The sequence below is a fragment of the Amblyomma maculatum genome, chromosome 1 (assembly GCF_055883805.1).
Source record: "Amblyomma maculatum isolate TAMU_Amacu chromosome 1, ASM5588380v1, whole genome shotgun sequence".
NCBI classification, from domain to species: Eukaryota; Metazoa; Arthropoda; class Arachnida; order Ixodida; family Ixodidae; genus Amblyomma; species Amblyomma maculatum.
The window spans coordinates 94,957,088-94,978,160 of NC_139344.1; the positions used below are offsets into that span (position 1 = coordinate 94,957,088).

Consider the following 21,073-nt stretch of genomic DNA (forward strand, 5'->3'; position numbering starts at 1 on the left):
TACTCCAAACTGAGAAAAATGGTGTTGAAGAAAATATGCATACGATTTTTATCAAAATTGTGATGCAACTGTACTAGGGTGGTGCCATACCATTTGGTTTCCCACTTAGCATCCATCTACTAGGGATTCGGGCCAACGACGTATGTACCCCTGACAAGTGTAGGTGTCTACCGAGAAGCGAGATACTGCACTTTTCCCAAAAACAAATTTAAACAAAAAAATATACATATTTGTGGACTGAAAAGGCGCTTCGCATTTATTCTTAAGGCAAAGCTTGAGCGTTCCTCTAATTTTTTAAATGGCTCTTAGCTGAGCCACCTATTGTAGCAACGTTGACTGTTATTCAGACATAACATATATTCTGTTCAACACGGCACATTCAAAATAGCTTCCACCATTGTGTGATACTTAGCTGGAACTTGCCCTACCTGCCCAGCAAGGCATTATGTGGCATAACATAAAACAATCCCGCAGTGCCAGTTTGCAATGAACTGCATCAAAGGATTGATTTTGTTTGGTTTGGTTTGTGGGGTTGTCCCAAAGCAACTCAGGCTATGAGAGACGTCGTAGTGGAGGGCTTCGGAAATTTAAATTATCTGGTGTTCTTTAACATGCACTGACATCGCATAGCACATGAGCGCCTTGCTTTTCGTCTCCATCGAAAAGCGGCCGCCGATGCCAGGATTCAATCCCGCATCCTTGGGAACAGTAGCCGAGCGCCGTAACCACTGTGCCACCTCGGCAGGGCTGCATCAAAGGATTTAATTTTTTGTGGCATAAAATTTTATTTGCAATCAACTACGTCACAGAATCAAATTTTCTGTGGCAGACAATTCTTTTCCCACAAAGCAGCAACAAATAATGTAATATTTTCCACAGGAGCCACCAAATAATGCTCTATATGCACCTTGCAATTGTATCTGCAATTGAGATAGTATGGATACAGTACACATTCATTTGTTCTTTCAACCTTTTCAAGGTAGTCAGAGCAACCTTTGCCACAGGCCTCAATAGCCTCTAGGAGATACCAGCATTTCACCGTGCTTAGGCCAAAGAGTGCAACATATAAGTGTTCAAAGGGGACAGAGTGGCTGTGGAATCAAGCGCAAGACTAGACAGCTCGAAACACAGAATCATGAGGTGAAGGCAGCTACTGTTGTGAGGGAGGCTGCATGCAGTAAAGTTTTGGAGATTGGTTTGGCTGTGGAATCAAGCGCAAGACTAGACAGCTCGAAACACAGAATCATGAGGTGAAGGCAGCTACTGATGTGAGGGAGGCTGCATGCAGTAAAGTTTTGGAGATTGGTTTCGCTTGACTGTGGGATGAGCATCAGATGCATTGCCTCTCAAGTCATTTCACTCCATTACAAAATACAATTAAAAAAAAAAATAACAATGTGGACATTAATGAATAATTCTGCAACAAATCACATGTAACTAGGGGCCTTAATGCAAGCTAGTAGCTACTGCCACAGCAAGGCTTTTAAATAGTAAACTCCAGCCCATCAATTTTGCCTCACAGAGGACACATGCTTAATGCCCCTAGTTTTCTGTGATTCTGCAAAAAAAATTGCAGATTTAAGCATTCTTTGTGGAACTGTCCGTTAGCACCTAAATTTTCAATTTTTAGCAGTACTGTTGAAAACAAAAAAGTGACTAATTTACCTTATTGCACATAAAGGCGTTTTAATCTGCCCAGTATTGCACTTGCTTGTTTGCCTTCCTTTGCTCTCGCTATTCCCCTTAACCCTTTCAGTGCTTTCTTTTCCTCAACAACCAGTATCACCTTCTTTCGACATCCACAGCCACCTTCATTGCACATCATGCTCTTTACCCTATCTTCAAGACCATTGAGCAGCTGGCTTTTGAACAGCTGGCTTTTGAACAGCTGGCTTTTGAACAGCTGGCTTCTCACAACAGGTTGCAAGCCTAGTGGTGAAGGTTGCTTTAGCTGCCTTGAATATGATTTCAAATATACACCGTTTTACGACCCTTGGAGAAACCGGTTTGACTGGTCTGTTAAGGAGGGAAGTAGTCGACACTTTCCTGCGCTACGAGAGCAGCCCAGCTCCCCAATATGGCAGCAACCTTCACCCTTTTGTAAAATCGTGTATAACACAAGGTGCATTCTGAAGCATTCTTTGACGTCTTTCACAGAATATCAGATGCGTTCTCAGTTCGTGGAAGCAATGATTTTCCATTGCAGAAAGTTGCAGGCCTTGCACATGCTCTATAGCTCTCAGTTTCTAGGTCCTATCCAGAGGTTCTATCAGATTTTCAAGGAATTTAAGACAGAGTGGTTTATTTAGAGGGAAAGGCATAGAGGTCAGCCCAGACAATTCTGCACTAGAGGAGGAAAGATGCGATTTAAGACGTGGAAAATGAAATGCAAGCATATACAAGCATATCAAGAGCGCCAGATCACAACTGTTGAAAGTGGAGTTGAAGCCCTGGGCAGCCTCTTTCCAAGCCATTGGCCAGCCACCAAAACAATGTCCAAGTTCCTAGACTACAAAATTTAAGGAAGAGGTCTAAATAATGAAATTTCAATAACCTTTAAAGCTCTTCAAAAATCAAGGGTATTTAAGGATTACCTGTGTATACCCTGCATAGGTCATTAGAAGTCGCATCATACTACACTGCATATGTTCGATTTCACTGAAAAGTTCTGCAAACAGGTTTGCCGTCCAAGTTGGATGCATATCAAGCAAATCTAGCAGACATAAAACGCCTAATTTCCACCCTGAAAAGAAGTTACGCAGTAGGATAACATGGATATTACAAGGAATGCAGGTAACACCAACTGTGCAGAAGTACAGTCTAGCCTGGTTATAACGAAGTCAGCGCAAATTGGAAATTTCTCCACTATACCAGCTATTTCGTTATATCAAGACTATAAAAAAGGGACAAATATGAGCAAATTGTTTTGCAAGTGCAGACTTTATGATCACATCCGCCACATTGTCCAACTGCAAAATGATATTTCGCTCTGGGGAACATCTGCTCTTCTGTGGAGGTCTGCTGCTGTGGAGGTCACCAGTCGAATGTAAAGAGGTCATGCCACAGCAATCACCATGCTGAAATGCTTGGAGACGTCACAGAGCGATACTGGCCACCACATCGTCTACTGTTGTGCCGGCATCAATAAGATGCCGATACATTGTACTGTGTTCGCGCTTGCTAACATGACTCTTAATAAGTGTACTCAGCATGCCTCTGGAAACAGAACACAGACTGCTTGGCCAGGCATCCACCTTCGGCGCAACCACATCGTCCGATGGCAGCACTGCCCCCGCCTCCGTAAACACTACCGCGCTAAACACACTGGCCGTGTGCCTTCCGCGCCAGCAATATAAGGCGGATCCCTTGCGCCAGTGTCATAAAAGCATGCCAAAATTTGTTTTTCTCATAATAATAATAGGCCCTCGAAAAATTTCAAAAATGAATACTTCTTGTGAATTGCCGACCCATACGTTGGGAGTTTTTGCTCTAGCCGGTGCTGTGCCCGTTTTCGTGTACGATAGCTTGTCGCTGCTAAGGCGTCGCCAAAGATAATCATTTCCTTTACTACGAAACAGTAGGGTTCAGAGTAAAAGGAAGTTTCATGATGAGTGGCCCATTTAGTGAAACGTCTCGCTGATCTATTACAAAGTGCCGTCCGCTGTGGCTTAGATAGGCCTAGCGACGATTAGGGAGAAGCAGACAGCCAGAGCGCCGTTGCTGCAAGTCTCATTTTTTCATGATGTGGCTAGGGCCAGACTTGGGCCTGACAATGAGCAGTGTACACGATGCTGCTAAGATGGGACGGCCGGGGTATTGGGTGCCTCGATACAGTGCGCTGTGCCCTATACACTACATTGCTGCACTGTCGGGCAGTACCTGAAGATAGTACAAAAGCGCTGAGACATGTTTCAGTGTACAATGTGTACGCTGTTCGAGCGGGGCAGCTCGTGCGCCTTTCGTACTAGGGCGCCAACGTGCACCTGCATCCCACCCACAGACGCCGCTATTCCCTGGGTTAAAAGCGCTAACAGAGATCGGCGAAAAGCTCAGTTTGCAGTAACCTCAGTAAGCGGCATGTCTGCTAGTTGATGCTGCTAGTGCACAGAACATGCAGCAGATGATGCAGCGGCAGCCTATGTCGTCACCGGCTGTGCCGGTTGCCAGATCAGCAAGCTATTCGCAAAGAAACCAAAATACTATTTTAAAAAATATCTGCAGCTCTGATGCAGCTGAAACTTTGAGGTTTAGTTGCTTGGCACATCAGGAATGAGATGAAATAACCAGTTTATGTTCCAAAACTGGTGTCATGACCTCTTTAAGATGGAGTAATTTGTAATAAGGGAGTAATTACTCACTGACATCCACCCAAGCGTAGCCATACGGCTACAAAGAAGAACTATACAGCTTTCTCAGGAACTTCCGTCTTGGTCTGGGGTTATGGGCACAACCTGCTTCATTCACTGTCGGAAGTGATGTCCACATTGGTCCGTCCCTTCCATGGCGCTCCTGGCAACTTCGTCAGTAGTGAAAAAGGTCATCGTCGGCAAAACCGAAGTCTATGTAGCCCGAGCTGGAGGCGCAAGGTCCAACCTGCTAGCAGATTTCCAGAGTTGCTCTAAGCAGGCTGTCATGGTGGCATTATCAGCTGTTGCAGTGATATCAAGAGCAGCTGCATCGTCCTCCGCATGCACAGTCCGCACTGCTGCTTTGGGAGAAGCAAGAAAAAAGTGCAGTTTCTTGGCTTTGCCAGTGATCAGCAAGTCTAATTTTTCTGAACCATTCACATTTGTGCAGAACAGCATCGTGATCCCTCTTCTGCTGGCTTTTCCTCCCATGCATTGGTCCGTTTTGGCCGCAAAAGTCTTTGATGGAAGAAGTTGGAAGAACAGTCATGTATGATCTGTGTTGTAGATGTCCTTGTCGGAATGCGCAAGAATTTGATCAATCCTCTACTACAGCAGTTCCTCAACAAACACGACCTCTCTGATGATGTTTTTACGCGAGCTGTTCTGCCTCTCATTGAACTGCCAGAGCCAAAAGCAAAGCCAAAGACCTTAGCCTTCACCAGACTGATGGTCAATCGAGCGCGATTTTTTTTTTATCGCACATCCACAAACCACTTGCAAAAAGTAGCTTCTACACTGCCATATGTAGCACACTGGATCTTCATTCGGTCCCTTATGCCAACATCGTCGAGACCAGCGTAGATCTCTCTACCATTCTTGATTACTGTGCAAAGTGTGGACATCGTAGTTCCATACTTCTGCGTGATATCACTCTTCTTCACATTTCAGCACATTTCATCCTGAATAGTATGCTGTCTTCAAAGACAACGCCTTAATCTTGGCCATCGCAGTGTTAAGGCTCACGAGACTCAACAAAGCAGAGAAATTGAGGATGAACAGGCTGCGGTCAGAGTCGGTTTCGAGAAAGGGGGTAACTGAGTAGGTCCACTGTTTAAAAGTTGTCCAGGCAATGGCAGGAGTCAACAGACATCAAATGTTAGAAGCGGGACAAGGCAGGAAAGCATGATGGCGTCAGGGCATACAAAAAAGCGCATACAAAGATCGAGGGTGGAGGAGAAGGGCAGCACTTCCAAGCCTCACAATACTCCCATGACTTATCCCTGCACCGAGAATCGAGGGGAGAGAAATTAGAACCGCAAATGACCAAGTTTCACGAATACATCACCAAAAAATTGTCTTTTCCAATTCTTTACTTTGTTTCCCGCATCGCACAACTAGCTCGACGATGCTCAAGAACACCACCACAGGATGACACAGCACGAGGGAAGCGAGAAGTGATGCAGTAAAGCAACATTATGCTTCGTAGCAGTGTAAACGCCACCGCGAACGCGGCCGTCAGCCCGCAGTTTTGCCTTCATTTTTGCGCAGAAATTTGTGTGAATAGAGTAAAAATGTTTTGACTGATACATTATTTTTCATTTGGTACAAAATCTCTTCGCTATATCCGCTGATGTGCTTTTTTATTTGCTTCATTAAATGAATGCAAATAGAGTTGAAAATGCAAATACAGAAATTTATTTCCCTTCATTATAACTGCTATTTCATTACATAAATGGCTTTGCTATAACTGGGCTAGACTGTATGGTCAGGCTGCCAGATGGCACTAAATGGTTTCCACCACTTTAGCAGCATGCCCATCATAAGCTTCAGGGGCCACACTACCATTAAGGTGTGTCGGTGATTTTAAGTCTATTAATTCAGTAATGCATTCCTTTATGGTAGTAGCTTTTGGTCACCCATATGCTGGGTAGGGCACCTCAAAAATGGGAAAGATACACAGTAAACCTGAGCCCGTGTGAGGGATTGGCAGGGAAAATCACCGGTGCCCTCTTTTGCCTGGTTGCCGCCATCATGAATACAAAGGGTAGGTAGGCACAACTTTACATGCCATAAGAATCCCTCGCGCAGCAAGATACAAAGCTACGCTAGGACAACTGAAGGGGCAAGCTGGCATACTTCAGAGTTGAAAAGGAGTCGGAAGCACATGCAGAAGAAGGGCTTCATGATTATATCAGTCGAGGGCTGCACACATTTTACCTTTATCTGCCTAGCAACTGATAATAGGCTAAACTTGAGATAACTGCCAGTCATCCTTTTTACATCACAATATACAGCATAAGCATGACTCAGTGACAGCTAGAAAGAAATCGGCGTGCCTGCTTCTCACTTGATAGCAGAAACCAGGCTTTTCTGACCAGGTAAAACAAAAAGCATGCAAGTAACTGTGTAATGTTACAGTGGGTTTCGACATTCCATAAAAGTATAAATTTAACCAAGAAAGGTCAGTAATCTTCAAATATATGCCACAGCTTCTGCATACAAGAGAAAGTTAGAGTGTAACCCAAGAGTGCACCGCATCAGTGATCATTAGATTAAGCAGAGAAGTATATTTTCAAGTGCTGCTCCACTACTTTTTAACTGTGCCAGGTGCAGACAGTTTAGGTTTTTTTTTTTTATACAACCCAATCACTGAACTTTTGCCGACGGTGTCCCTTTAACGTCCCACAGCTACTCGGGCTATGAGGGATGCCTGCCATAATGGAGGGCTCCGGAAACTTTGACCACCTGGGTTTCTTTAACGTGCACTGACATCGCACAGTACACGGGCGCCCTTGCCTTTCGCCTCCATCGAAAAGCGGCTGCAGCAATCTGGATTCAATCAAGCTATTTGAGCATTAATTATTGGCATGTAAAGTGCTCTTGCTAATAAACAAGCTATATGCAATTTTTTAGTGCACAGAAGTACAAGATTATTTATCAAAGGAGAAAAGGCACCCAGTTTTTAAAAGAATAAAAATCAACTCCAATTCCCTTTATGTGAACCGGGATATATCACATCCTTGATTTTATCACACCAGAACCTCCCCTTGAAAATCGCATTCAACAGAACCTTTGATTTATCATGCGTCACATCCCTGCTAAGGGTTTAGGGTCAGCTGCGGAGTCTTCTACACCTGATGCTGGCAGTGCAGGTACTGTAAAACTGCCCAACAATGTGATGTGGAGTGTGCTTTCCTTTAGTCTCTCGTATTGCCACTTGACCCGCACCAGAAAGCTTCAATCTCGCCACTGCTTAATTTAAATATTTTCTTTTTGGAGGGGGCGGGAGGAATAATGTCACCAGGTGTCATCCAAACACAATGTTCTGTAAAATGGAAGATACACGCGCTATCGGACCTGCAGCAAAGCTGAACGTTGGCGTGCATCTTCTGCACTGTGAAAATATTCATTTTTCATGCTACACAGCTGTAATGCCTAGGGCTAGCATTTGGTACACCACTTCTCATGCAGCGAAGCCAGCCTCACTACCCCAAGGCTAGCAGCAACCCTGGTTTGGCGTGCTTCTATCACTTGCATTGTCGCGGGCACTGTAGAAACCAAAGAAACGTTATTGTACTTGTAGTGCGTTGGCAAAAAGATTTAACTTCCTATGATAGGTGATGCAAAGCACACGTTGCACCTTTGATGCACAGTAGGCCAGGTCCAGCAATGCTTAGCAAGTGGTGCACTGGCAGCACGCAGGCAGGTAGCATGACACTGCAGGAAGCGTGGTGCTAGCATGGGTGCACCACATTCTTCCTTTAGGTAACAGATCAGCTTAGCTACTGCCATGTTTCATATATCGAATGATATATATTGAACTGTGTCAATTTGCCTTGTCATCTCTGGGATTGATAGCATTTTTACCAAGCATTACCTTTTGAAGCCTTAAGTGGTCTTAACTATCACCCAGGTGACCTTAGACTTGCAACTAAGCACAATAAAAAAATTAAATGCATAAGCAGAGGTGCAAGGCCACAGGCATCTATTATTTCTTCAAAGGACAACAGTGATGGGCACTCTGGCAAAACATTCTAACAAAAAAAAAAAAAAGAAAGAAAAAGAAAAACAAAAAAAAAAAAAGAAAGAAAAGTGCCAAGTGTAGTCAAGCATGCAAGCACGATGGAAACCAGTCCCTGAGGAAATGCAGAGGGTAACTAGATTGCAAAACATTCCCCATTTTTTTAATAGTTTTCTCATATTTTATTCAGCATGTGTAGATTCTGTGTTATGTGTTCTAAATCATTATGACATTACAGAATAGCATCTCCCCCCAACCTTTTTTTAGTTTAGTGTGTTGTGTTGGTTTTTATGGCGCATAAGCAACTAAGGCTATTATGCGCCAAGAGCAATGTTAATATATGTTTTGGTTGCAAAAGAGGAAATGGATATGCTAAAGATCTATAGTTTGTTTAAAAAGTTTCCTTCTTGTAGGAAATTAAAAACATGCTATGTCTACAACTGCTCTTTCTGCTAAAAGTAAGGTGGGGTGGCATAGGATGGTATTATTGTAACATATTGTAAAATGTTTTCTCTGTAGTGCCTTAAGTTTTGAGCATGCAATTAGAATGTGGTTTATAGTGAGTATCTCGCCGCATTCTTCACAGGTCGGTTTGTTATGTTTCACCAGTAGAAAGTTGTGTGTAAGATGCATATGTCCAATGCGAAGACGGCATACTATCACTTCCATAAAACGCTGTTGATGCGTGCTTGATTTCCATTCTCCTAGTACGGGCTTTACGAGGCACAGCTTATTATTTTCTTGGTTTTTCTACCATTTATCCTTCTGTTTATGTTGCATTAATTTCATGCAATCTCTATGTGGCATGTTCACTTTCTGGATCGGTTTTTTTATGGGCTAGTGCAGCACATTTGTCTGCTCTTTCATTGCCGTCAATGCCTAAGTGACTTGGGACCCAACAGAATACTATGTTATGTCCTTGTGTCATGATCATTTTTATATTATGTATTACGTCACCAAGTAGAGGCATAGCAGCATTTCTGTGATATAAATCCGCGAGTACACCAAATCCGTGTAGATGACACTGTTCTCAGTGCCTTCATTCACTATTTTTCCTACAGCTGTCAGGATAGCATAGGATTCAGCTGTAAAGATTGATGCGCACTGAGGAAGCCTAATTATTTGTTCCCAGTTCTCTTCCACTACGGCACAGCCAACATAAATAGAAGTTTTTGATCCATCTGTATAAAACTCTATAATTACTATACATTTCTTCCACTATGCAAAATTCTTGTACTATATGCTCTTTAGGAGTTTGGCTTTTGTTGAAGTATGTTAGAGTGAGGTCACAGATTGTTGTTGGATGTTTGTATCATGGGGGCAAGAGGCTGTATTTTGGGGCAGTATCGGGCAAGGTGTCCAGAATTTCCAGCTCACTGCAAATGTCTTCGAAACGCATTATCAGTGGCCTCGTTGCTTGTGGTTAGTGAAAATTACTCGTGAGCGGCATATTGTGACTATTGGATAGCAGAGGTGTTTTTTAAAACTGTGACCTTATTCTAAGGACATAAGCACACGTGAGTGAAGCCCTTTTATCTTTCAGCGGAGGCTCATTTGTCTCCACATAGAGACTATCAACAGGGGATGTTCTGTAAGCGCCACAAGAAAGATGCAAGCCTAAGTTATGTACTGGGTCCAATTTCCTTAGATATGATAGTCTAGGTGACCCATTGACTATGGACCCGTAATCTAAGCTGGACCGCACAACAGATCAATACTATACCGTGTCCCAGCTAACTTGAACCAAGGGTTAAAAAACAAAATACCTGAGGTAGGCCAGGAAAACCAGTTTCATACAACTGCCAACCGGCTTGCGCACCACAGGCAATTTTTTTTTCTGCAATTACCAGTTAGCTAATTATGTAAATTTTTCTAATTAACTAAATGTTGACTTTAGACCATGAATGTGAATTGGAAAGTTGGAGAGCATCTACAGAAACCCCCATTCCATTAATTGAGATCAAGAAAGTCCCTCGTGTATTCTTTTTTCCAGGCTCAAAAGAAGGCCCGCGAAATACAAATAAAACCATGTGACTAGAGCATTTGAGCGCCACGATTGTGGTGCTCTCAGTCATGATTTGAGCAAACGAAATCAGCTGCGGCCGTCACTCTAAGGTCCTGTTGCAGCGGCTGGCTGACATGTTGGCGATGGTTAGAGCAAGCTCGCCCATCGCCACCGAGATTCTAACGAGGCCTTTGCATCACCTTCTCTCCCATCAGCGAACACACGACAAGCGGATGAGCGATAAGGATCAGCCACTGAATCTGCGCGTACAGGCTTGGGTAAAGGGGTGAGACGGCATCATCTGACTCGACTCAGATTTGCATTCCCACCTTCATTTTCTAGTACTTTATCGCCATCCGCCTGTCGTGACGTAGGCTGCTGGGGTGCGCAGGTCTTGTCAAAATCTTGGTGGTGACGGCTCGCCGCGCTCGCTGCTACTTGCACAGTCACGTGCGCCGGCTGGCTGACGCGGGTGAAGAAACCATTGCAAGCATATCAGCCTGCCGCTGCAACAGGGCCGAAGAGACACGGCCGCAGCTGATTTTGTTCAATCAAACCACCACTGAGAGCACCAAGTCACGTAATTTTATTCGTATTTCACGGGCTTCCTTTTGAGCCTAGAAAAAAGAATATACGTGGGACTTTCTTGATCTCAATTAATGGAATGGGGGTTTCGGTAGGTGCTCTCCAACATTCAAATTCACATTCATGGTCTAAACTCAATTTTTAGTAAATTAGAAAATAACATAGTTAACTAATCAGGTAATTGCAGAACAAAAATTGCCTGTGGCGCGCAAGCCGGTTGGCAGTTGTATGAAACTGGTTTTCCTGGCCTATCTCAAGTATTTTATTTTTTAACCCTTGGTTCAAGTTAGCTGGGACACCCGGTATATGCAGGAGACACGCCCTATCAGACCCCCAGTGTTTCCAAGAGAGAACCTTCAGTATGTTTAGAGACTTCATGGCGTTCTTTTTAGAATGTTTATGTAAGGCAGAAATATTAGTTTTCTGTCGAACGTTACGCCCAAAAATTTATGTTCACTCTTTACTGGCAACTCAATCCCATTTAGGTGTAGCTTGGGATAGATATGTATGCCTCGTTTCAGCAATAACATTACTGCCACTGTCTTCTGGGGGGAAAATTTGGACCCATTTTTATCAGCCCATGAGGCTAGTTTATTTAGTGTTAATTGTACTTTTCTTTCACAAATTGATATGTTTGAGGATGTGCAGGCTATTTTAAGGTCATCAACATACAGCGAGAATATATTGGATTCTGGGATTACCTTGCTCATAGAATTCATTTTTACAATAAAAAGTGCTGTGCTTAAAATGCACGCCTGAGGTACCCCGTTCTCTTGAATAATGTTTCTTGACAAGGTGGCACCGAGACGCACTTGAAATGAACGACCCGATAGAAAGTCCTTCAGAACATTGAACATCCAGCCCCAGATGCCTAAATCTGCTACATCACGTAGAATCCCGAACCTCCAAGTCGTGTCATATGCCTTTTCCGTGTCAAAGAAAATGGCCACGCAGTTTTGCTTTTGTATGAAGGCTTCCCAGACATCATTTTCAAGGCGCACTAAGTGGTCGGTCGTTGCGCATTCTTTTTTAAAACTACATTGATGAATATTAAGAAGTTCACGAGATTCTAACATGAAGGTTAGTCGGATGTTTAAAACACTTTCAAAACATTTTGCTAAACAGCTAGTCAGAGCTATGGGCCTGTAAATGTCAGCTGAGGTCGGCGGCTTTCCCGGTTTTAGAAACTGAAAATAACAGCTTGTTTCCAAGAATCTGGGAGTTTTCCCAGAGTCCAAATTTTGTTAAAGAATTCCACACGTGCCTCTACAGAGGATTTGGATAAATGAGCCAGCATTTCATAATGAATTTTGTCAGGGCCAGGTGCAGTCTGTTTTCCAGCAGCTAGGACATTCTTTACTTCTTGAAGCATAATAGAACTATTATACTGTTCATTTCTGCCACCAATTGCTGGGAGTCTGTTTCTCAGCCATGTTTTTGTATTTTAAGAATGTTTCTGTGTAGTGTGAAGAACTTGAAACGTGTGTGAAATGTTTGCCTAGCATAGTGGCCTGTTCTTCTATGCTAGTCTGAACACCAGGGGCTGTGAGAATGGGAATTGTAAAGGGGGGAAAGTTTCCACTGAGTTTATTAACTTGTTCCCACATTTTCTTAGACGTCATTGAGCTATTTATTGATGTGATGTGACATACCTCTGCCAGGATTCTTTTTCGGAGTTGCGAGGAATGTATTGCGCTTTAGCTCTGGCCTTGTTAAAAACTACAAGACTGTCGTGTGTAGGGTACCTTCGGAAAACGCTCCATGCTTTATGTTGTCGTTTTTTGGCCTCCTTACATTCCCGCGACCACCACACATTGTGGTTTTGTCGCACCACACCTAAGGACTGTGGAATAGTGAGGTGTGCGGCAGTGATAATGCATGTCGTGAACAACTAATTTAGTTTGTCGACACTAAGGGCATCTGAGAAAAGTTTTTCGAAATTCACCTCTATTTAAAAAGCTCCAAATCTGCTAAGTGAAGTTTCCACCGTTTCGGTTTAGTCTGGATGACTGATGGTGAGGATGTTAAGCTGATTATTGCTGGCAGATGGTGGCTACCATATGGATTGTTCAGAACACACCATTTAAAATCATTTAAAATGGAAGGTGAACTAAAAGCCAAATCTAAAAAACTTTTTTTCCAGAGCTTGGTGAACAGTATGTAGGCTTACAGGAGTTAAATAGGCAAATGTCAGAAGTAAGAATAAAATCCTCAATAAGCTGTCCATGTGTATCGCCTTTTTAACTTCCCCACAAAGGAGAGTGTGCATTAAAATCTCCTACTACCAGGTAGGGTTCTGGTAGTTCGCTAAAAAGGTTTTCAAAGTCTTGAAGGGTTATTTTAAGATTCAGCTCAAGATACACAGAACACTCAGTAAGGTTTTTAAGATTCGGCTCAAGATACACAGAACACACAGTAAGGTTTTTAAAGGCAATTATTGTGGCTGCTACAGCTTCTCAGGGAGTATTTAATTTCAGTTCTTGAGCTGGAACTCCACTTTGCAATATGATGGCCGTGCCGCCTGAAAGCTTGCTTGCTTGCTCTCGATCTCAGCGGAAGACCGGATATTTTTTCAGTATATTTGTGTATTTGGAACCTAAATTAGTTTCCTGTATGGACTGTACAACTGGCAAGAGTATATCTAGAATGTCTTTTACGTCATTAATATTCTTTATGTCCTCTACAATTCCACTGTACCAGGAATGTCATCTTATTTTGTTGCAGGCTGGGAGACTAAGTTAGGTTTTTTTCAGAGTGTTATTCGGGCTTTGTCTGTTCTGGTTTGTTCCACGGAGCTCCTCCATCCCTCTGATGAAGACAGCAAAGAGCTGCCCTGGCTTGTGTCCATTACCTTTCCTGAGGTGCTGGACGAACGTGCCAGAGGCATCCTTCTTTTTAGACCTTGCCTCGTGGGCAGAGGTCTTATGGCCCGCCGACCCTGAGGGACGTGTAGCCTGTTTTGTGGGTGGTGGAGGAGTGTGAGCTACTTCCACCAGGGCCGGTGATGGCACTACCTCAGGCTCGTTTGAGGCCTTGGCAGGTGCAAAAGACCGTTGTGGTGCCTTGCCCTGTCGCACCACATAGGCGAGATTTGGTTTTGCTGTGAACTGAAATGCGTTCTTGGTTTTGTTGTGTTGGGTGCATGCCTCTTTGTATGCGATGTTCTTTGTTGTTTTCAGTGTTATGATCTGCTTTTCTTTACATAGAGTATGCTGGGTGATCCCCTCACAGTTTGCACAGTGTGGGACTGCGGTGCAATTGTCAGAGTTGTGGTCGTTCGCAGCACATTTTGCACAGGTTTTACGGTCACGGCAACTTTGCGAACCATGGCCGTATTTATGGCAATTGAAGCATCTCCTCGGATTTGGAAATGTATGGTCGGACCCGACTTCAGTTGACTCTGGGAGGGTGCAGCTATTGAAAGTAAGAACCAGATGTTTTGTAGGAATCTCCTTGTCATTTCTCTCAAATTTTTAATCTGTGAACAGCTATGACGTTTTGGTCTGCTAGTCCCTCTGCCATTTCATCTTCAGTGAGAACAATGAAATCTATTTCAGATATTACTCATTTTACAATGTTCAAGGATCGGTGGGGAGTGATGGCGACGGGGATGTCCCCAAGTGACGCAATGTTTTTCAGGTTGGAGGACTGGTACTTGGTTTGTACTTCTAGCAAGAGGTCACCACTTGCAAGTTTTGATACTTCGTATCCAGGGCCCAGGTTTTTAGTGAGGCACTTTGACACAATAAAAGGGGAGATTTTTCTAGCAGGCTTTTCAAGTTCCTCGCTATACGTGAAACTTTGGGAACGTCTCTTTCGTTTTCACAAAAAAATGGCTTGTAGCATCGGTCCGCCCTCTTTTGTTTGGAAGACAATCACTTGTTTGGGATAAAGAATCCATGAAAGGGTTTGCTTTTTTGGTAGTTGTGCCTGCCACCCACCATGGAGCCCAGAGGCGGGACAGGAACTTGCATGAAGTCCTGCCCACACCAGCAGTACACCGCTACTATGACCAAATATGGCCAACTCAGGGTAGCTCTCCACACAAAGTTAACCCCCACTGCCAAGAAAAAAAAAGGAAAAACAAGAAATGAGGAAGAGACAGGCCAGTGCCGAGAAAAGAGATAGGAAAGTGAAAGATGAAGGGGAGGACAGGAAGAGGTGACTGCCGATTTCCCCCGGGTGGGTCAGCCCGGAGGTACCGTCTATGGGAAGCGTGGGCCAAAGTGGTGTGTTGCCTCCGCCGAGGGGCCTTAAAGGTCTGAACATTCGGCACCGGCTCGACCACCAGGATCCCATTTTCCCCAGACACGGCGATGCCACGCACGGCTAAGCGCGGGTGCTCAATGTCTGTGGTGTCACACAGTACAAACATCTGCTTTAACAGATGCCCCCTGCGGGGTTTTTATAGTTAAAATTTCCTGTGGATGTGATGCAATGTATAAGGAATATGCTTCTGAAAAACTTTCTTGAGCAGAGTAATTAATAGCGGAGGTGCATATGTTGTAATTAAGCAATTTTGGACAGTTCTCTCAGCTGTGCCCTTATAATGGTTTTCCTTGCATATCAGGCAACTAGCCCTTGCAAGCAAAATTTTTTTTTCTCCACTCTAGAAGGACAAACATACACTGCAAACCCATGTCATTGGTCCATCAAAAACACGGCGATGTGTGTTTCTGCAGCTATTCTAAAACAGCAAAGCTTGTGTGGCATGGTTAACGCATGAACACTGGATTTAGTATAGGACTATACCTGTACTTTAAAACGGTATGGCAGCAACCAAACAACAAAGCTGCAACACTGTTTTGTTCTGATAAGTAAGGACAGCACAATGTGTGAATAAGTGCTTCTACACACTGGAAAATGAATTCTCCAATGAAAGAATTAGAGAACAGCAGGGAAAAGAAATGTAACAGAATGAATCCTGTCACTAATCAGAGCACATGCACGCGCTTAGTCTAAAGCCTTGGTTTGCATAACTACCTATCACAGTGTACATGGCTGTTTAGCATTCACCACCAATTCAGAATGATAGTCTAAAGCCTTGGTTTGCATAACTACCTATCACAGTGTACATGGCTGTTTAGCATTCACCACCAATTCAGAATGATGGACCAATGAAATGCAGTTCACTGTGCCATCAAAGCAATGCCCTAGATGCCAGTGGAGCGAACAAGGATACTATTGGCTTTTGCTGAAAGAGTGTATGAGCAGGCTTTAATGTGAATTTTACACCTTTCAAGACATGCACGGCTCTAATAGTTTGTGGAGGTCAGCTTGATACCCCAATCTACATACTGCACTTATTTGATATGTCAAAACTTGGCCAAGGGAACTGAGACTTGGCTGCTTGTTTTTTTTCCACCTAGGTTTCAGGCAAAGGGATAGAAGTGACAAGGGAACTTTGAGACTTGGTTGCTTGTTTTTTTTTTCCACCTGTTTCAGGCAAAGGGATAGAAGTGACAGTGTTTTCGAGGCATATTTTGTGTCACTATAGTTACACATTACATAGTAGTCGTTTCCAGCTCCAGTTGGCTAGTTTAAGCTCTTTAGGGTAATGAAGGCAATAACTGGGCAGTATTTTATTTTTTTTTTTCCCGGACCCATTATCCAAGCCCTCTTTTTTTTTTTCCCGTGTTCCAATGAGTTGCACCTCACTATACTCCGTTTCATACATCAGGTGCAACGCAGCGAAAGCTACGCAAGTAGTCCGCAAGAAAAAAAAAGAGGCGTATCACTACGCGTTTTGTGGCCAAGTGGTTTCTGCAGAAACGGGCTCTATTCCGAGCATACACGTTTGCAATAACTTGCTTCGCATGCCTAGACATCTTCGCAGTGCGCGCATGTTGTTTTATGGGCAAATGAATATCACTTTCATGTCTCCATAAATGTAAATGATATGTTCTGTTTCACTTTCATTGTGATGATTTCCTTTTCTCGCTTCCATTATCGCATGACCTGGAGTCCATTAGGCACTTTCCATCATAATTCATAGCGTGATGTAGCATCACAGTCATCAAAGGGGTGGCGGTTGTTGGCACATCTGCACACGGTTGACAGCTGCGGTAAATACAAGCCATGTCATGGCTATATCTTCAACATTTAACAAGCGGCATGGTTTTGCCATGCAAGAAGCCATTCGAATTTTGTTAAGTCCTACTTCAACGAAGCCACATCAGGTTTTTGTCCTCTGCAATCATTCTGTTGAATTCCTTTCTGAGAGGAGGGTAAGGTCATCTTAAAACGGTATTCAATGACTAGTGCAGGATAATGAGAATCAGGAAGCCTCTGAAGGACGAGACCCAACAGGTTCTTATACTGGAGTCAGTCTCACAGACCTCTAGGAGAAAGTGTCTCCTAGCCATCTTAGCCATCTTGTACCTTAGGCCTACGGCATCATTCAGAGTTGTTGCAGCTAGAACAGTAACTGATCTTGTTTCTCTGTCTGGATTTTTGCTATGGATTAAATGGAATAGCAGAGGGCAGGGAGGAAGGTCACTGCTTCGAAAACGCTCATCTGGGAGAGTGAACACTTAGAAAAGGGCAAGATGCAGCTTGAACACTGTATTTATGTCTGACAGTAGTACCAGCTTCCCAGCACAGTACCTGCTAGGGGACACAAGAACTTGAAAACGATTCCTGCCTGTGCCAGGTGTACAGCAACAGCCTAACATAGCATCATTGAAAACGCCACACAAGGTAAAATTAGCTTCCCAAAAGAAGAAAAAAAAATATTCGAGGATTGAGATGGAAAAGTACAAGTTCAGAAAGAAGGGTAGGAAAAGCCAACTGCCAATCAGCCTCTTTCATGTCAGCCCAGGAGTGGTTTTCAAAAAGCTGAGGCGCTGAGATAGGTGTTGCCTCCACCGAGGCGTCCTTCAAGGCCCAAGTATTCGGCATTAGCTCAACTGCCACGGTCCCCTCTACCCAAGACATGGGTGGGCTAAACTCAAACGTGCAACCACTGAGCCATTTAGCAAGTTCAAATAAGCATGTAAAATCTTCAATGCCTAAGTGAGGAGTACCTGTTCGGCTTTAAGAGCAGGGTGGGTCAGCAGATCCTACTGGTATGCTTGGGTAACCAGTCCAGCAAATTTTTATTGTTTCACACATTTTGTATGGGTAGTTTTGGCTATGGAAGAACTTCCAAAACTTGACTACCTTTCCAAAATATATGCCACTTGGGGATTGAAATGATTCTCTCAGGAAATTGTTTTTATTGTTTCACACATTTTGTATGGGTAGTTTTGGCTACGGAAGAACTTCCAAAACTTGACTACCTTTCCAAAATATATGCCACTTGGGGATTGAAATGATTCTCTCAGGAAATTGTTCTCAAATGGAGCCCAAGGAACTTGTAATGTATTTGCAGAATCTTTGAAACTAAAGCTATTCACTTAAGCCTGCTACCTTTGTTGTTTGGGTGACAGGAAAACTGTGTGTGCTTGTTCAAGTGAGACACAGAAAATGAATTGCTCATATTCAGGGACTTGGTATATTTTACAGTAGATGTTTATTGTCCATGCAGGAGATTTTGCTGCAAGTCCACTGCCACTGTGTGACGGCACAGTTCATGAATCAGCATACTATTTACAGAAAATACAGCAATTTCTCTTCAACTGCCTTTTTGTGCACATCCACAGAACAAGACCTCAATTATAAGCAATCTACACATTACACTTTGTCATTATTTCCCTAAGGTCTATAGTTGCTCTCACTAGCATTCCCAACACATTGATAGCTAAGAACAGTTACTATACAGCCTTTTGATTAAATATTTGACATGACTCCAACAATTCAAATGAATTCCAAAAGACACTACTGCATGCAAAAAAATGTATGTACAGGCACCAAAATTCCCTTACACTTAACTAACCTTTTATGTGTGTTCTCTCCTGGCCTCTGTGCTGTGCTGCTCGGCATTGACTCATTAGTGTTCCCTTCTTCAGTAGTAACCATGTTTTCTGTAGGAGCCTGCCTGAAAAGAACACAAAGCAAAATACCTCAGTGGCTGAACATTTGTAATGATAAGTCCTTAAAAAGAAACGTCCACAAGTTTCTTAGGAAAAGTATAGGGTGGTGCCAGCAAACAAACACCGATCAGCTAATCAATATCAAAACTAGCAGAACTGCAGCTCCTTATTCACATTGTTATGATGGCAGGCACGAACAGCCAGGTTTCTAGCTGTCACTGTAGCTATAACAGCCCTTCCTGAGATCTTAAGTCAAATATACAAACAAGAAATGCATTTTTTTTTAGCCAAATCCTCCAAAAACAGAAATTTATACAATTGCAAAAGTTTCATATTCGTATAAGATGTTACATGAGGCGCTTTACAGATAAGTTGAAGCAACTCTACACCTCCATGCACTGAAAAATACACAATTCGGTTGACACCAGCATGCAAGCTTTGGATCTAGCTCTTTTTGTTGCGAAACACGACAAATTTAATCCAGTTTCGTTACGAAAAATTTTATATGACAGTATTATTTTAAGCTCTGTTTACGTGAACAGCGCCTAAAATAATTAAGCTATGAAAACAGAAAAAAAAAAAAGTATCCAATCAGGGGCTTTGTGGTGCTTCACGAACACAAGCGCTGATGTGATGTGCATTTTTTCCCAGTTGGGCAGCAGGAAAGTAAACAAGCTAGATTGTATGACGTCTATGACATATTCTACTTTGCTACGGCATCTTCAATTCACGATTAGCAGCAAATTGGTAGCTACATACAGGACATGAAATGACAATACATTAGTGCTGGTCCTGTGTCTGTGTCTGCCATTTTATTAGTAATAATTATTTACAAAGCCATAACCAACTAGCCCAAACAAAACACTTTAAAGGGCCACTGACTACTCAGTTCAAAAATGTTTTCTCCATCTAAGCGAGCGGCTGCAAACATTTCTTCAGAGGATTCCTTAATAATAGGGGAGTTACAGCGATCAAAATCAGTCTACAGGACCATGCTCTTCTCCTTCCCTTCCGTCTCCGAAGAGTTTGTTTCTCCTGCCTAGTCGAGGAGCCTTTGCAAGCGAAATCTGTCCTCTTCCTATGATGTTAGTGGAAGATGTGCGGTGTGGTGGAGTATGTATGATGCCGAAATCATGGCCCCGCCTTAGCATTTTTTTCGTTGTTTTTGTTGTTTAGGGATTTCCAGGATGCAAGGTCAGGAAAAGGGGACCCCCTGCCGACCTTTTTGTTCAAAAGTCGAGAAGGAAGCTTTCGGCAGCATGCTCGTTCACCCCCTTATTGAGCTTCCGAGCTAAATGGGCAGCCGAAGTGTAGATGATGAGCTCTCTCTGGCATTTCTAAAAATAGCTTAAAGCTCGTATGCGTGTCTGTGTGCATTTGTTCCATGTTCGCTGTTATTCGAATGTGTGAGTGGCACAGAACACCCTGAAGCGTACGTAGACTAGGAAAAGAAACTAAAGGTCTTTATATGTGGTTATATGCTTGTAGAAAAACAAAAGGCAGGACGGAAAAGCACACACGAGCGGAGCAGACGTGGCTTGTTTCACCCGTCAGTCAGAGAAAAGAACCAATGGATGCTGTCCTGGCCGGTAGATCATATCCAAGGCCCAGCGGGCCAGCGTAGAGAGCGAGGTTGACATTCCAAAGAGAGCATTAGAGACCTTTGATTTGTATTTTTGCTGCTTCCCAGCGTGCGTATTTGTGCAGTATTTTGCCGAGACTACCAGCAATACCTAATATTAAGCACACGGCCTTTTCGTATAAGATGTCCATACCCTGGTCAGTGGCCCTTTAAAGCTGAATGCAGCAGAGACTCATTCTTTCTTCCTCAGCAATGAGGCACAACCCTTCATTACAGTTCAAGTTAGAAGGTACAGGATGAAGGAAGATTTGAAGAGTAGATCTGGCTCATTTTGATCCATTTATCAATGGGATCCGGCCCATGTTTTTTTTATTTGAAAAAAGTTATACAGATTATTTTTTACCTGTTCAGTTTTTCATTTGCGTTTTCTACACATGGCTTTGTACAAAAATTCACAAATTAGCCAACAATCACACAGGTATTCGATGATTCGTATTCAATTCAGTTTTAAAAGCGCAGCTCTTATGCTTCCATTTGGCAGTTGAGACATGTCACCAC

The 21,073-nt window shown here is 43.2% G+C and overlaps 2 protein-coding genes across 9 annotated transcripts in view; one reads left to right on the plus strand and one right to left on the minus strand.

Annotated features, from left to right (window-relative positions):
• Positions 1-21,073, plus strand: part of LOC146203236 (uncharacterized protein KIAA1143 homolog) — a 168,184-nt gene that overhangs the window by 86,017 nt on the left and 61,094 nt on the right. The window lies entirely within an intron of this gene.
• MEP-1 (zinc finger protein MEP-1) overlaps positions 1-21,073 on the minus strand; it is a 34,020-nt gene that overhangs the window by 5,439 nt on the left and 7,508 nt on the right. For 4 of the 8 annotated variants that reach the window (XM_084588595.1, XM_084588592.1, XM_084588594.1 and 1 more), the window contains exon 3: positions 18,837-18,934. In XM_084588595.1, the coding sequence (XP_084444721.1) occupies positions 18,837-18,934 (98 nt within the window). Of the gene's footprint in view, positions 1-18,836; positions 18,939-21,073 lie in introns of all 8 variants that reach the window. The other 4 variants (XM_084588599.1, XM_084588596.1, XM_084588598.1 and 1 more) reach the window with 1 other exon arrangement.